The following is a 17,805-nucleotide window of genomic DNA, read 5'->3' as shown; positions in this document are numbered from 1 at the left end:
GTTCTATTGGGTTTGTTTCTACTGCAGATGGAAACGAAAGTAAGACTGAAGTTCATGAAGTAAATATTTAACTATTGCTTTTTATGAATTTTCCAATAAATACTATGGTATTCCTTTTAATTACTTTTTTGATAAAGTATACTATGACTTTAAACACGTAATACTTTCAACATACTATACTATGACTTTTTGAGGCTTTCTGATACAATTGCTATTTAATGACATAGTATACTTTGACTTTTTAATGATTCTTTTTTTACATACAGTACTACATGACTTTTTCAAAAATATACTTTTTCTCAAATACAGCATAACTTTATTGACATCCTATACTAATGCCTTTTAATTACTTTGACATATACTGTGACTTATTGTGGCCTAATCGACATACAATTCTATGGCTTTTTTGTTTTTTACTTATTTTGGACATGCTATACTTTGACTTGTGTTTACCTTTATTGAAATACTTATCAGTGTTTAAGACTTATTTTGTATGCTTCTTTACAACAAAGTATAAGATGTAGATTTTTTTTTTGACATGCTATGCTATACATTTTTTTTCCAGTATACTACGCTAGGATTTTTTTCGACATAATATACTATGACTTTTTACTTTTGTCGAAATATTATACTAAGGCTTCTTTTTTAAATACTGTACAATGAATTTGAAATGTTCTGGACATACTATACTTTATTTGACATTTTATAAAATGGCATTTTTTTTTTTTACATACTGTACTGTGACTTTATTTTCGACATACTAAGCAATGACTTACATTTTTCAACATAGTATGACTTTTTTTTTACTTTCAACAAACTTTACTATGACCTTTTCTTTTATGACACTTTTTATGACGATACTGTGCATTTTCTTTGACATACTTATTTACTGTGAGAAACTTGTTATGAATCCGTCTCAATGTAATGCCCATGCCTCTATATGACCTTTATAAGTTGACGAGACCATCAGCGAGAAGATTGGCTATCAAGTTTTTCCTCGGTGCCACCGGTTTAGGGTTAGCGCAAAATCATCTGCTGGGACCAAACCCAGAGACCATGTTGCTGGAGACCCTGGCCGTATTGCTGGAGGGAAAGGGGGCACTGGAGAACCAGGACTGTGTAAAATGAGAGGTTTTCTAAAGAGACACTGGTGATTGGAGACACTATACTTATGTCCACAGGGACGTGTGGACATAATAAACAAAACTCTTAATTCAAACATTCAATTACGGTAGTTTTAATAGGAATGCAGTTAAAATTCATTAAAATAAATTTGATGGCACCGCCCAGTCTCCACAGACTACTGGCCGACACTCTGAGTGAAAACACATTTCTTGTCACCAGATACAGTTAATCTACACATTTATTTCATTCACTTCATCCATGATTAAAGTATGAACATGTATATGTAAACCCATAAGAAATAAATTATTTAACAGTGATACTGGCTAAAGTGACCTACATTGAAATGATAATCCTGCCCTTCTTTGATGTTTCATGTGTTTTAAACCAGAGCCCTGAGTCATCGCGCTGCAGTCACTTCATCTGAACAAAGTGAACAATCGGACTAATCTGAGTCCATCAGAATGCTGGGACGTGGTTTCCTGTTCAGCTTCTTCACAGTAACAACCAACATGTTTTTCATAATACCCAACTTTGTCTGAAACTCCCAAGAATCACATCACGCCTGAAATCTGAGCTGATCCGTATTTTATAGCCGTTTCAATTTGAATTGTTTATACTTTAGTTCAGTTCCTTATTTGCTTGTATATATATTGAGCGTTTACGCTACGTAAAAAAAAAATGAGGTTATTTTCTGCGTTTTAAACTTTTGTGTATTATTTCAACCGTCATAAAACGTTTGAGCGTGAGATGCTTTTAAAATATGTGCCCACAGTTACACTTTATATTTTTCCAAAGGCATGATAATGCAGCGGTTCTATACCGTTTTATTTCCTTTGTTTTATGCGAGTACATAAAACAAAAAGGAACCAAACGTGTGAAATGCCCGTCCTGAAAGTGTCCTCTTCTATCAGACATCGATGCTGTTAACATGGTTACTTAACTATTATTATTGTTAACACAAGAAGGTCTTCAGTCCCGTCCTGTCGGTCTCTAGTGGGAGTGGCCTAGCTGAGGATTTTGTGGTAGGGGTGGAGCGGGAGGGAGGAGGTGAACGCTCTGATGTCGCTGATGAGCGCGGTGTCCTTGAGCAGCGGCGAGGAGGTCGGCAGGAAGGTCAGCTCGCACACTTCACCGTAGGCCGAGGAGGCCGGGACGTCGGGGTTGTCGGGGTCGCTGCTTGGTTCTGGTGGGTCGTTCTCCTCCACCCCAAAGCCAACAACCTAACCGAGACGGAGCGAACAAACACGTTGAAGATCGTTTATTATACAGTTGCTTCTTCTGTGCGTAGCACAAGGAAACTTCTGACTACAGCAGAAGTACTTATTGAGTATTTTTTTTGTCTACAATTGAAATGATCCCAAAGACTCTTACATGTACACTGAGCTTCCTGCTGCTGGCGTTTCTGTGTTCCAGGAACCAGAAGACCAGCTCCTCCTGAGAAAACAGCTTCAGAGCCTCGATCTGCAGCGGAGACCACAACAGGTTAGAACCACAGAGCAGGACCACACCCACTGTCAGTACCTCCACACTGTTTCTGATACGCACTATATCTATGTATGAAGAGAAAAGTATTTTCTATGGGAATATTTGACACTTAATATTACATTGCAGGACTATTTTAAAAGAATTGAGTCAGGTTGGCGCTGTGTACCCAATGACCTAGAAACTTCTCAAATGAATCTCTTGACTCCGGCCTCGCGTCTCATACTTGCGCCTCCCTCTCACATCCTCGCTGGGACTAGCTAAGAAGTGAGGAAGAGACGCGAGCGAGAGAAGCCAGGAGGCACGTTAGCATAATGAAGAGCACCCGGAGAGAGAACGAGGGAGAGACACAATGAGAGAGCGAGAGCGAGAGAGAGAGAGAGAGAGAAGGTGTCTCACCTCCTTGTTGAGCCTCTTGAAGACGTACTGCTGTGTGACGACCTCAAACCAGTTGCGGTCCACCTCCTCTCCCAGGTGAGCGTCCTCGCACTCCTTCAGCTTGATGAGAGCCGTCACCTGGGTCCTGAAGGCCTCCTCGCTCAGACCGGACAGACGCTCCCCGAAGCTGACCAGGAACTCCTCGATCTTCGCCTCCACCAACTCGGTGCTGCGAGGAGGAAGAGGAGCGTTTTTTAAAAATAGGGAAAGAAGCAAACACAGGAGATAGCTAGACACCATCCAGGGATCACACCAGCAGCCACGCCAAATCGGGCCAGGGGCATTAAGTGTGTGTGTGTGTGTGTGTGTGTGTGTGTGTGTGTGTGTGTGTGTGTGTGTGTGTGTGTGTGTGTGTGTGTGTGTGTGTGTGTTGACTCACCTGAACTTAGTGGCCTGTGTTTCCACGGTGACGGAGAATCCCAGCACCCCCGAGGTGTTCCTGCAGGTCGGGTACACTTGGTACCTGAGGGATCATGAGGTTTGGTGATTAAACAGCTGTGAGTGCACATTACTGATCTGCACACTCAGCACAAATGACTGCCACTGACCCCAGTGTCTCCTTCGTCCTGAGGAAGTCAAAGCAGGGCTCCTCCATGTGCATCTGTGGAAGCAGCCCAATGACAGGCACTGTGAGCCTGATGTATGCACATCTTACAACAACACACCTGGTTTCATTTTAATATTGACAGCAAAACAGCTGGAGTACTTTTTTATCATTTCAAACCGTAAGTTCAAATCTAACAGTGACACTGTTGCAGTGGTGGACAAATGTGGTTATGAAACTAAAGATCATTCCAGTCGGGCTACACAAGGGTCCTGAATGCCAATTTAACAACGAATTGAGAGAAGAACAAGCACAACTATTTTAGTATAAATATCAGCTGATTTATAATACTGTTGACAAACATTTTTAGAGAATAATTTATGGATTCAAAAAAATATCTAGCGTTCTGATAGTGCTGCGTTCTTGTGAGTGCTCTGATTAATTCATACAAATAAATAAAACCAGGAATTTCTCCCAGCAGAACTGATATCAAAGTGTTTTTTGGGGACAAGAGGGGACTTTGTATGTTGTCACTAGTGTCGGTGAGATGCTGGTAAAAACACTCACCACCATCAGCTCCATCAGAGCGTGTTCTCTGAGGTTCTTCAGGCCCGACTGCAACACAATCCAGATGTGGACACGTCAACAAGAGCAGAGAGTAAAAAGAAAAGGAAGACCAGACGCCACATTAGTGGTGGAGTCATAATTGTATCATAGAACACATTTGTGAAATAGTCATGATTAGAATATGGCCAAAAACGTATTTTGTGAGCTCTCTCTCTCTCTCTCTCTCTCTCTCTCTCTCTCTCTCTCTCTCTCTCTCTCTCTCTCTCTCTCTCTCTCTCTCTCTCTCTCTCTCTCTCTCTCTCTCTCTCTCTCTCTCTCTCTCTCTCTCTCTCTCTCTCTCTCTCTCTCTCTCTCTCTCTCTCTCTCTCTCTCTCTCTCTCTCTCATAACAAAAAGACATTTTTCTACTTGGCCTTCCTTGTATGTGGACAGTTTTACTTTGTGGCGTTGGAAGAGATCTACCCCTTAGATGTTTTTGTTTGTGGTGCTCAAAGAATTGAAAACTCAGTCAATCAAACAATCATCAGATGTTGATATAAGCCCTCTGAAAACTGCCTGCAGTGTTTTCTGTGGATTATCCAGAGTAACAGAGACGCTGAAAGAGAGATGCTGTTGTTGAATTGTTAAATACACCATCATTGCTCCGGTGCTGATATCTTGGCATTTAAAACTGAAACAATCTGCATGACCAGACTGAAGAAGGGGTATGTGTCAACTGAACCGTCAAAAACACAACAGATGGGGAATAAATGTGCATCTGAGAGGGTGAGAAGTGTCATGGAGCTCCTACCTGATAGTAGACTGTGACCTCAGAGTTGGCGTCTCCTTTGTTCAGAGATTTCACTTTACAGAGATGTTGCTTCCGAGGGAGCTCCACCACCCGGAACAACACCGGGACCTCAGCCGACAGAGACTGGAACTGGAGCTTACTGCAGACAGGCAGACGGGCAAACAGACAGTCAGAATGAAGTCACACTCCCTCTGTGTGGGATGTAGTCCGAGCTTCTCTTGGCTTCGTTTACATCATGTGTATGTTAGCGAGTCCCACTGTGTGCGTCCCACTAGCTAGCTAATCGACGCCACTCTGCACTGCGCCCACACGGCGCTAAGGCAACAGATGCCATTTTTTTTAATTCTGGTAAATAATAAAAATTCATTTCAGACACTGCCTTTGCCCTTTTTTTCAGAAAGTTACAGTTTAACATTACAATTTATAAACATGTCAACATTTAAGTAACTTGAACTTCATCAGATCATTTTGACTTTTGAATAAAACCTCCATAACCAGAAACACTGAAAGTGCAATAAAGAATGATGCAGAATACTCACTCAATGAAGTACTGCAGGAACTCTTTGGACTCCTGTTGGAGGAAACAATGTGTGTGAGATTACAAGCTTTCAACCCGGTTACCTCAACAGCCAATCTTTAGTAAAACAAGGGGACATAAAAACATCTGTGCACCACACTGAAGTAGACTGAACATCTGTGGGTTTTAAAACAAAAACGTTTTATAGACAATGAATCAATAGTTGCAGTGCAATATCACAGACATACATGTGAACTGCTTAAATAATCATATACATGTACTTCAGATTTTATATTGTACATAGATAGCAACTGTTAATGCTATTTCTCATACATATCTACATGCAACTCACCAATAAGCAGCTTTGAGATATGAGCACCCTCTGATCCTTATTACTAACTTTGTTTTGGACATCAAAGATCACATCAACATCAAAGAAGGGCAGGATTATCATTTCAATGTAGGTCACTTTAGCCAGTATCACTGTTAAATAATTTATTTCTTATGGGTTTACATATACATGTTCATACTTTAATCATGGATGAAGTGAATGAAATAAATGTGTAGATTTTGGACTTTTTTTTATAAAACTAACTAAAAGTAGAGAGTACACTGTTTATGTTATTTGGGGGAACTGACTGAAAATAAAGGCGTTTGGTTTTGCAGCTGTACGTTTCGGTGCGTCTCACCGTGCTGGTGAAGTTTCCCTGCACCAGCCCCTCCACGTACAGCTCCGCCTTCAGCCCAGTGACAAAGGTGATGAGGTCATCGACGGTCAGACCCTTCATGACGGCCTGGTACTTCTGAATGACTGACCAGCGGCAGTGCTCCAGGATCAGCAGACGCACGTCCCTGCAGAGAGACGGACAGAGAGGTAAACAAGTCGAAGGTAACCTTCTGTACAGAGCCAGCTGCTTCTCAGGGAGTGCCTTCTCACAGACACACACTCCGCCATTGTATGCATATGTGTGTGTGTGTGTGTGTGTGTGTGTGTGTGTGTGTGTGTGTGTGCGTGTGTGTGTGTGTGAGTGTGAGTGACAGACGTACTTGCCCAGTCTCTCAGGTTTGATGAGGATGTTGAAGTAGGTTTTCTTCAGCTGCTCAGTGAACATGTTGAAGACGCCCGGCTCAGCTCTGAAGTCTGCCAGATGATCCACGATCAGTTTCAACAGTAGCTGAAGAACAAGCAGAGAGGGAAGTCAATGAGGTGGAAAGAAATGAAGTACATTTACCCAGAGTCTGCGATCCTAATCGAATACATTTTTTTTTTTTGGTCAGATTCATCAAATATCTCCTGGCAGTCTGCTAGCTGTCTGTTCTGTGTGTGTGCACTGAAAACAATATCTGGTGTTCATTCACAGCCCTGGCTCTGTAAACGGGAAACAAACAGATTGGCATGGATCGATCCTCACTGGCAGTTTGTGGTTGAAGCCCTTCAGTCGGATCACCAGCCCGTGCTCTCCGGCCACCAGCTTGTACTCCAGCTGAGCCACGTCGGCCTCGTAGGCCGGCTCCGCCAGGTTGTGAGCCAAGATGTTCACAAAGACGTCAAACAGAACCAGACTGAAAGAGGAAGAACACGGGTGAACACTGAGCAACAGCGTGTCCCCCGTAGGAAGACAAATCCCTGATTATTGATTTGAAGAAGCATCAGCGGTCTCTTACTTCTCAGGACTCTTCTGAATGATGGGGGAGATCAGGTTGAAACGAATATAAGCTGAAAGACAGAAGAAATGTGATCATGTTAAAAGTAGTATTAATTATTTTCCTTCATTTAAAATCCCAAGTTTGAGTTTCTAGTTATTGTCATATGCACAACAATTGCAGAAGAGCAGTTGTTGGAAAAAAAATAATCTTAGATCTCAGGCTGCCTCTAATGATGCTCATTAAATACGTATAAAAAGATAATCATGCAAGTAAAAAAAAAGAAGAGAAAACTAATTCTCATAAAATGGTGCAGAATTTAAAATGTAGGGCTACAATACAAACATACAAACATATGACAAATGATATTTATTTGTGGTAGACAGTAACTGCAAAGTGAATAAACTGAATGCAAACAGTTTTAGTAGTTAAGCCCATTTAACGTAATAAATAATAATAATAATATTAAAAATACAGTTCATGTATACAGCACTGTGCTTTACCTGGCTGAACCAGGATTTAAAAAGTTCTGGAATGGGAAACAAATGGAATACAAAGTTTTGAGACCTCACCATCAGCAGAGAAATAAAAAATGAAAGTGTTCATTGAGTGGCAGCCCTGCAAACATTCATGCTTCCTGCATTCACCTTTGGGGATCTTGAACTTGTTGTCCTTCTTGTACCACATACAGCCTCGCTCGTTGTTCATGATCCTGACAGGAAACTCAGTGTCCGGACAGTCGGACTCCTTCAGGGTGAAATCCGACGCTGCAGCACAATAGAAGGAGAAGATGATGAGAGGAAAAAAACAAAAGAAAAAGGAACAAAAAAAGGAGAAGGAAGAAGAAGAACTTCATCATGAATCTGATGGATCAGCTGATGGTGTTGGATTCATGTCTATAGTTGCGATTGTACTGACCGATGAATTTGTTCTCAGCAGGAAGGTGGAGTTCAGAATTGAGTTTGAAGTCTCCCGACCAGCGCTGAGTCCACTCCTCCAGGATGTCTGATGAGACAAAACAAACACACCCCAAGTTTAACTTCAGGACAATTCTCTTATATTGGGTTGCTTAACTCTGGGAACGATTCTCCTTTCATTTCAAGAGTAAACAAGAGGACACATGGTGACACTCCAAATTATTATGCAAGTACATTTGTCTCAGTACGCAGCAGGAAATGAGCTGCACTTAACAATACAGACATTGTCTGTAGGTGTTTCACACATGTATGCGTCTACATCTTAGGATGAATATGTAATATGTAAAATGCATCATTATATATCGAATTCATGTCAACTGACATTAAATATCAGTATTTATTTACCTCAGCCCCCCCGCAACCGAGTAGAATAAGCGGGTACAGATAAGGGAGGGACGGATATTTACACTCACAACTATATGTTTGTAGCAACTCTGGCAACAATAAACTGAGCACATAAAGATATCAGAAAACAAGAGGATAGAAAGAATAAACTTTAGTTTGTGTGTCGTACCCTCCATGTTGTAGCTGGTACCGAACCACTTCTCTCTGAGTGGACATTGACCTTCATTCTCTGGTGACAGCAGCAGCAGATTCGCTCTGTCGGGAGTCAGCGGGGACAGAGCGGCACTGATCACCTGAACGAACACACACACACACACACACGGTTATAGTTACTGAATATATGTCTACACCTGGCAAGCACGTAGTAATCTATGAATATTACTACTTATATTTCCCCTCTGAACAACTCAGATTCTCAGGACTCTTACTGACTCTGGATCAGATCAGGGTCTTGCGGTCCTGCTTACCTGCGGCTCAAAGTCAAACATGAGCAGGTCTCCGGTCAGGAAGTCCTCTTTGGGAAACAGCTGCATGTTCTCACAGATGTTCTCCACAAACTCGATGGGATCCGTCTGTCGGTCCAGACAGCGGCAGAGACAACATCACAATAATAATAATCAGATATTTACGTTTACTTCAAGACACACATCAATGTTCTCTTTAACTCTTCATAGAGTTTTCATGCCTTTGTTGCCTTCATAAATGATAGACAGGCTCATCTCATTTATTTAAACTCTATCATTTCAATCATTGTCATTATTATAATTATTGTGGCTTTAACAATCACAACTGATGAGTATTTCCTCAGAAGCTTCTTCTTCAGAATCATGAGAACAAAGATGATTCATTTGCAAACACAACAGCGTCTGATTGTTAATCACCTGCTGACTGAACTGTGCGTCGTTATTTGGTTGTAAACACTCATTTACCAACAGAGGTTGTTTTTTTACAGTATGTCTGTGCTGCAGTACCTGCTCCTGATAGTGGAACTCGTTGGCTTCAATTTTCTGAATTTCCTCATAGATCCTGGAAAAAAAACCAGTTTGCTGAAATATGAAACATATAGAGCTACAAAACACAAACAAGGACAAACCTGCACAAATACCTGTGTCTATGTGCACAGAATATGGTTATTGTTGGCATTCTACGTGCTACTCGACTACTTAAAAGAGCAATTTTTATGTTGCCATCCTCAGAAATAGTATTTTTAAAAGAACTGAAGTGCACCCCACTGAATTTCTGTCTTGTGATACATTTAAGATTTCCCATTTGAAGTGAAAAGCGAGTCTCAATTTCTTTTGTGCTGTAGAAATGATGATGATTTAAGAGAATTAATGTTTCATAAATTGTCTCGGAAACACCCTAAAATAATCTGCTTTTCACGTAAGCAAAAATGTGGCTGTTTAATTTAGATTTGTTTAAATTTGCTAATTTAAAGGCCTGGAAATGAAGGCAAACTGGATTATTTAATACTTTTTTACTCTAATAATATATATATATATATATATATATATATAATTAATTTATGTAAAAATCTCATATTTACTTCTGGAATCTTAAAATTCCAGTTTCCCTTTTCTAGTTCAGGGATTAACAGGAAACAAAACATCAACATTTACTAAAAACCTCATGTAAACAGTTTAAATCGGGGGTTTACACATGTGCCTGTGCGGCAGAATAAGGGAAAAACCTTTACTACAACGGTGCATCATAGTACACAAAATAAGTGTGTTTGTGAGGAGCCTGACCTCTGCTGCGGGCCGAGAGTCTGAAGCATTTTCAAGTACTGGAACACAAAATGGACCACCTGCACAGAGACAAATCATCAAGCATTTAGAAACAAAAAAACAACTCTTTCTTCTTATTCTTTTTTTGGTGAATATTTAAACAGTTGAGTGAAAGTCAGCAGCACCATCAGCATCAGTTTAAGACACATTCAGCAATACATTTAATTCCCGACATAGGCGTAGTCTCTACGTACAAAAGAAAGAGAGTTTAAACCACTGTCAAATCCCCTTTATGTGTGTGTGTGTGTGTATGAGGACCAATTTCAGGTTTATACTAGTGTATTTTGGCTTGTCCTCACTACATCACAAGATTGTTTGAAGGTTAAACACTTAAGGTTGAGGATAGAATCAGGTTTAAGTTAGGGGTCCTCACAAGTATAGACAGACAAACACAGCTGTTTTGGTGTGTGTGTGTTGACCTGGTAGAAGTTCTGGTAGCCCTGGTTAGTCAGGGTGATTGAGATGGAGAAGATCGAGTAGGTGGTGTTCTGGTCGAAACCCGTCTCACTGTTTCCTCCAAACAGAGCCAGAGCCCAGCACCTGAAAACACACACACACACACACACACACACACACACACACACACTATAAGTCCTTTGCACTAACTTAACATTTATTGCCAGTTTACACTCAGTTCAGTTCTTCATGACTCACTTCTTCCTGAGCAGAGACAGGATGCTGCCGGTTCCTTCGTGTCCAATCAGCCAGGAGATGTAGTGAAGAGGCTTCACTCTGGCAAAAAACAACAAAAAAACAAGACTCAAATTCTGTGAAATGAGTGTAGGAAACAGTTTGACTCGTCTGTAGATCATCCACCTCGTGAGTGCAGTACATGACCAGGTCAGCATTTTCTCACAATGTATCTAAGATCGCGTAGTGGACACCTGCTGTGTCTCGAGCTCCTCCCCAACGTTGCTCTTTTTCTTGTTTTTATCTGTTAGTTATTTTGGACTTTTTCCACAACTTATTGGAGGCTGACTCACCTGTAGTGTTTCCCCTGCGGTGGTACGGCCCAGCTGATGGTCAGAGCATGAACCTTCCTCACAGGGATGACTGCAATAAACATGTTCATGTTTTAGTATGTGTGTACTGTTGAAATTAGACCTACAAATCCTTTTAATAATCACATCATAGACCCGCAATATTAATTACATGAACTCATGATTGTAAGGTTAGATTTCTACAATTATTAATATTATTCATGCATGTAGAAATGTAAATAGTAGAACTACTGCATGAAATAATATAATAAATATACATACAATTAAACATTACTGTGTAGAGTACTTAAGAGTGAAAGAAAAATATCCTTCTAGTACTACTACTACTACTACAACTAATATTACCATTACTATCTGACCTCTGTAGAGTTTGTTGAAGGCCGGCGTGTCAAACGGCTGCAGGAGGTGAGAGAAGTCGGCTCGAGGTTCACCGCTAAAAACCCACAAACAATAATAAAAAGATGTTACAACACAAACCTGTCTTTGTGTTATTGTCATTAATTGTGTGACACATATGTACCGACGCTGAGAATGTTAATATAATAACATAGATTAGAACATTTTGGGTCATTGAGGGTTGATTACATATGTACAGTGTATAAGACAGTCTGCTGCACTCTACTTTTGAGCATGGGACCAGAGACCTCCGCCGTCTGAGCCCTATAATATTTTGATTAGGTCAAAAATTGTGTCTTACTTGTTGGGAACTTTGATGAAAATCTCGTTTACCCACTGCTCCAGAGTGTCCAGAGTCTCTAATCAACAAAAAGCGCAGTCAGAGAGCACAACATCTCACCGAGCTTCACAATCATACCAACAGCTGCTTACAGGTAGCATAGCACGCTAAAGTTAGCCGTCGATTAAGGAGCATCCTAGCAGTAGCTGAAAACCTCATTTTTTTTTCGGACCTCCAGCGGTGCAGTGATGTAGAAGTGTGTCAGTACGTGATGACATCACTTTTGGCTGTGGTTACAGACCTGCTGTTAAGTTACTCTTTAAGCTGGATGTTGACATTAGCATGTTGCAGTACTATACTACAGGGGTTTTCATAAGCGCAGGCTGTTGGTCGGACATTAAAACATTTCCAGCAAACTACTTTCTGACTGATTTTTTATTATTGCGAGTTGCTTCTCGCCCTGATGATGTTAGGTGCCTTACAATCAACCGCCCCGACCCCCAAGCATTACAGCCTCACAGACCAGCTGAGGGCTTTTAAATACTAAAACAAGCTGCAAAATCAGCAAAAAAGACAAGTTTGTGGAAGTACCTTTGGACTGAACAGTGAGCGTCATGTAATGAGCCGAGTAATATCTCCTCCAGAAGTCTCTGAGCCGCTGGTAGGTGTTGATCTGCTTCTCTTTGGGATCGTGCTTTAATGTCTGAGCGTTACCTGACAGGAACAGATGTTCAATAGTGAGGTGACATCAAACCACTTCTTTACAAGTTTATCAACTTAGAAATAGGACTTTTTAAAACCTCGAAAAATGAATTTAGAATGAAATACGTGACAAAGTGGAAATGTACGGCACATTGATGACTGTATTTGTATTCAAGACCATTTAAAACCTAGCATTTTTTATGTTTTTGTGGCGTGTAAAAGCTAATTTCCATTATTGAAAGGACAGAAAAGTTGCAAGGATTCAGTGTAAAAAGGCACAACAGCTGTGTGCTGTTCTTACCCCAGCAGAATTTGCCCATAGGGTGTCCTGATTTAGCCAGACTCCCAAACAGCATCTCCTTACGATGCGAGTCAGACGGCCTCGCTAACTGGTACTCTGAACAGGAAATCAGAAAAGAAGAAAAAAAAATATGAAGTTTGACTGAAAAGTCAGGTGGTTCGTAGAGACCTGGTTCAGAACAGAACATGAGCAGCAAAATTTGTGAAAACAAAACCTAAAGCAGATTAAAAGGGGCACTGGTGCAGTTTTAAGATGCATCTGATTACAGAAACAGTTTGACGATGTGTAATGTGTGTCACTCACCACTGTCCACAGCCTCCACCTCTCTGTCGATGGCATCTTCTATCATCAGAGGACAGATGAAGAACTGAGCCCACCTGGAACACAAACATAATGGAGAAAGAGAGAAAGGGAAACAAGTTGAATACGGGATAAATTACTTGTTTGATTGTATTGTACTTTATTGACTAACTGTTTATGTCACACATCTTAGATCATGCTGTGTTTCCGGCTTCTCCAATGTGAAGACTTCTCCGTTTTATATGATTTGAAACTGAATGCCTTTGTGACAAAAAAAGCTTTTAAAGACGTCACATTGGACTCTGGGAACACGCTCCTTTTTCTCGGTTTCTGACATTTTATCAAACAAAAGATTAAGTGTTCAATAAAAAAAAGGGATTAATTGAAGAGTAAAATAATAATTAGCTGCAGCTCTGCTGTTAAAACAATTCAGCCCTCTTTGCAAAGGAACAACAACACTGGTTACAAATGTTCTCCTGCAGAGGCTACATTCCGACAGCTGCTTTATGAAGACGTCATTGACTCAACCTGAGCAATTCACCTGCAGAACAAACTGCAGGGGTCTCCTCATCCGACATGTTCGCATGCTGGTCTACAAACAGCGACAGTAACAACATGGCAACAGAGAGGACATCAGCTGGCCTGTTGGAGTGCTCGTGGTGATCTTAAATGAACCGGCTCACCTCCCATCAGAGAGCCAGATGGCCAACAAAGAGCTGCCATCAACACAAACACACAGGACACTGGCCTTCACCACGGGGAGACGCCCAAAATCTTTTGACAGGAAAGCCTGCTTACTGGCCTATGGTTCACCGTCAGTCACATTCTGGGCCTACCAGAGCTCTGACACAGCTTCTGTTTCGTATATTTGTCACAAAGTTCGTGGTTCTCTGCGGCGAAGCCAGCCTCACCTGTCGAGCGCTTCCCTGAAATACTTCTTCTGCACGTCGAACTGAAAGATGGTTCTCTCACAGTCGGTGGAGGCGTTGTCGCTCCCGCCGTGCTTCTTCAGGAAGGCGTCAAAGCCATTCTCCGCTGGGTATTTCTCACTGCCCATAAACACCACTGAAGATCAGAGGAGGGAATACAAAGTAAAGAAGAAATCAGGAGATGAGATCGATAGCCAGAAACAGGATTTCTCTGGTAAGACGCTCTGCATGCAAATAACATAAAACTCTAAGCTAAGATTTTGCAGATCTAAGAAGTCAGAATGCAGCATTAAAGGTGGACTCACTGTGCTCCAGGAAGTGGGCGAGGCCAGGCAGGTCTTCTGGGTCACTGAAGCTCCCCACACTGATGCACAGAGCAGCTGCCGCCTGGAAGGAAACAAACACATTTTCAACAACACCGTAGTCATCTTCACGGTAACCATTTTACTAACTGCTCTCTACGTCAGTGACTCAATGAATAACATCATTTAATCAGCTTTATCTTTAAAAACACCTCACAAATATATTGTTTCATTTAAAAAAGGCTCAGTAATCTTAAACAGCTGGTCACTGTAGTTTTTAATCAAACAAACACGAGTAAATAGTTAATTTGTTGGGGACTATTTTTAGCGGTGGTCGAGTGAGTAGAGCAGAAACAAATAAATATATATTAATTACATTCATGGAAATAATTCAAAGCCTTATGACAACCCCACACCCGTTACTTATTCTAACACATCTGACTCTTTTGATTTGTGTATCGTTACTTCACCCACCTGCTTCTCAGAGCTCCCTTTCTTCTTCTTCTTCTCCGCGTTATCCTCGTCCAGCTCATCAAAGTCGCTGTCCTGCTCTTCCTCTTCGTTCTCCTCCTCTTCCTCCTCCGACCCCTCACCAGAATCCCCTTCTTCCTCACGTCCCCTCTCTTCCTCCTCATCCTCCCGGCCCTCTGTCTCCCCTTGGTCCTCCCCGTTTTCACTGCCTGCCTTTGCGTCCGCCCTGCTGAAGTCGGAGATGAGGAGCACTCGGAGGCCGTTACTCAGCTCAATGTATCTGCAGAGAGCGGGACAGCAACAGTCAAACACTGGAGCTCACAAAAAAAAAATATACATTTGACTTTATATTTTTACAAACAAATCAAATTGTTCACAGGATATTCAGCCTTTGTTTCTTTATAATGTATTTAATACTTATTTCTTTACAGGGCAATAAAGTAGTCCATGAAAATGAGACATCAGTTAACAGTTTATTACAATTCATCCTCGGTATCGAGGAGGATGGTCTATGCTGTTTTGGTGTTTACACTTTTGTTTGTACACCCTATCTAAATCACATATCTACTATTAGTGATGCACAAATCATCAAATATTAATCGCAGTCACGGTTTGGCATCCCGCAATTAAATAAACCCGATCAACAGCAATATTGAGGTCTAAAAATGAGTGCTCTGCTCTTAGTAAATTCCGCTGTATTTCTAATCAAGTGCTTCCTAAACTACCAGCCAGCTACCAGGGGCGATCCAGATGTGTTGGCTTCTTTTTTGGGGAGCTGTCGTGCCGCTGCGCGCACCTTACACCATCAGCCTTTAAAAAAACGTTCCTGAATGTAACGGTGCTCAGCATATTTAATTTTGGGTAAAACTTTTAGGTTCAATTATATTTTGCTACTAGGAGATGTACTGTGAATAAGGACCAGTCTTATTTCGATGCAAAAAGTTGATGTGTACATTAGCAGGTGTGTAGTAAATCAATGAATAATCATGAGAAATAATCAAGATTATAATTTTGGCCATAATTGTGCAGCCCTATCTACAATCACCAAGTCATGTCTGACATTTAAACCGGACACCTTTCACCCCCTCACCTGTATTTCTTTGGGTCACTGGGTGATCTGACGATCTCTGGGTCTCCCTGGTCTTCCACAGCGACTCCTCCACCTCCAGCAGCCCCCGGGGCCCTGACATCCTGTGGTGGTGGTGGTGGTGGTGGTGGTGGAGGCTCACCCTGGTCTGGGGCAGATACTTGACCTTGCGCACCGCCACTGCTCACTGACTTGTTGGTCTGAGGCATTTTGAAAGAGACCCTCTGGAGTGACAGCGCTAGACATGCAGGAGAACACACACGTATGTAACAGCTTTAGTATTGTAGGTCATGTCGTCAACATTCGGTATTAACATTGTACATTTTCTGGAACCCCAACTGTGAACCCGGCCTTATCACCCAACACCAGTGTTGGCCATCACGAACGCTGATTGGGAGAAAACCTCTGGAGCTCAAACAACCAGTCGACTAATCGAAGAGCCAATAAAAAGTAAATGAATTGCCAGCCATTTTGATAATAGATTCATTGTTTCAGTAATTCATCAAGCAAAACTACCAAAAATGTTCTGGTTCTTCGAGCTTCCTCAAATGTGAGGATTTGTTACTTTTCTCCATTTTAAATCATTGTAACACGGGTATAGTTTGGACCATTTAAAGTCTAGATGATTAATACAATTAATTGGAAAGAAAAATCGACGGTTTAATTAAAAGACGACTATCCAAGTAACGTTACTTGAGTACTGTTAGCTGAAGATAGATACCGAGAATGTGGACTTTTCCTTTAATCAGTGAAGAAAATCATTATTGGGATACAGGGTGCGTTACGAAAATAACCTTACGTCAGTATTCAGTGATCTTCATTATATCGGTTATTATATATATATATATAGAACTATATCGCGTAGGTTAGTTGACAGGAAACAGTGGGAAGCTAGCAAGCTAACTGTTTCTGCTAACTTCAAACATAACGTCACTCTCAATACTGCTTCTTTGAAAACTGGAAATAATTAAGTTAGACCGTTATATCGGGTGGTAAATTAGTTAATTAAGCAACAGAACAGCTTTCACTAATCCTGTTGTTGAGAAGGACACAACGCTGTCCAGATAACGTTAATTAGTTTAGCCACACTGGCTACAACACGACTCGTTTAGTGGAGCCGTTAGCTAGCCAACTACCGCTGAACTCGTGGAAACATGACACCGCAGTTTGCTCTGTTATGCTCTGACATAATGAGTCACTCACCTTTGTTTCTGTTAGCTTAATGTCGATGGAAGTTGTTGAGTTTTGGGTTCAATACATGGATGTCTAGCTTCAGCTTTGGGTTCAGTACAGCCGCCTAAGGGTTAGGTAGCAGTTAGCCAAAACAAAGCCTGTGATTGGCTGAGAGCAAATCCATCGCAGACAAATACACACAATCTGATTGGTCGAATCTGTGACGACAGAGGTAAAGTTTGATTGAAAAAACTGCGCGATGCTCATGATAGTAGTTATTTTAATGGCGATATCAATCGATAAAACAATTATTTTTATTTTACCTTTATCCAACCAAATTCTTATTTATAATGGCGGCCTGTGTTGTATTTAATCTCGAACCGAAAAAAACATTAGATTGAAATCCAGTTTTAGTCACAATAAAAAACTGTTTCTGTCTCAAGAACGCAGTCCTTTGGTTTATTTGTAAGAATGTTATTCTACATTGTCTAACTAATTGTAACTGTAAATTTGACACACATTAAATGCAGATTAAATAATATAGTTTTTCAGCGCAGAATAGTGTCTGCAAAACGTCCTTTTAAGCTGCATTTCAAGTCAGTGGAGTCGTTTGATATGAAATTCTTGTTCTCATATACAGGATGTATT

The 17,805-nt window shown here is 41.1% G+C and overlaps 1 protein-coding gene across 1 annotated transcript; it reads right to left on the bottom strand.

Annotated features, from left to right (window-relative positions):
- Positions 1–1,221: 1,221 nt before the first annotated feature.
- Positions 1,222–17,287, bottom strand: LOC306694554 (nardilysin-like). Its single transcript, XM_079157459.1, has 31 exons — positions 17,188–17,287; positions 15,988–16,222; positions 14,901–15,177; positions 14,430–14,511; positions 14,107–14,260; positions 13,199–13,272; positions 12,896–12,991; positions 12,484–12,606; positions 11,914–11,971; positions 11,576–11,649; positions 11,199–11,268; positions 10,870–10,947; positions 10,635–10,755; positions 10,177–10,235; positions 9,400–9,454; positions 8,896–9,000; positions 8,598–8,721; positions 8,025–8,111; positions 7,754–7,873; positions 7,128–7,179; positions 6,875–7,025; positions 6,510–6,637; positions 6,152–6,314; positions 5,485–5,516; positions 4,946–5,084; positions 4,157–4,204; positions 3,594–3,646; positions 3,425–3,508; positions 3,007–3,214; positions 2,497–2,586; positions 1,222–2,345 (listed from the first exon to the last, which is right to left on the bottom strand). Exons 2-31 carry the CDS (start codon positions 16,191–16,193, stop codon positions 2,130–2,132), a joined length of 3,327 nt encoding a protein of 1,108 aa, XP_079013585.1. The 5' UTR covers positions 16,194–16,222; positions 17,188–17,287; the 3' UTR covers positions 1,222–2,129.
- Positions 17,288–17,805: the final 518 nt, after the last annotated feature.

Source organism: Pholis gunnellus (assembly GCF_910591455.1).
Source record: "Pholis gunnellus genome assembly, chromosome: 4".
In the NCBI taxonomy this organism is placed as follows: Eukaryota; Metazoa; Chordata; class Actinopteri; order Perciformes; family Pholidae; genus Pholis; species Pholis gunnellus.
The sequence above is the reverse complement of the archived record's forward strand: the minus strand, read 5'-3'. Positions and strand labels throughout refer to the sequence as shown.

Bases quoted from the DNA above. Each gene is read 5' to 3' on its own strand.
- LOC306694554 (XM_079157459.1), bottom strand. From the start codon at position 16,193: ATGCCTCAGACCAACAAGTCAGTGAGCAGTGGCGGTGCGCAAGGTCAA. The intron at 7,026-7,127 runs GTAAGAGACCGC...TTCCTCTTTCAG, and splicing joins ATTCAGAAGAGTCCTGAGAA to TCTGGTTCTGTTTGACGTCT. The intron at 4,205-4,945 runs GTAGGAGCTCCA...ATTGTGTTGCAG, and splicing joins AGGTCACAGTCTACTATCAG to TCGGGCCTGAAGAACCTCAG.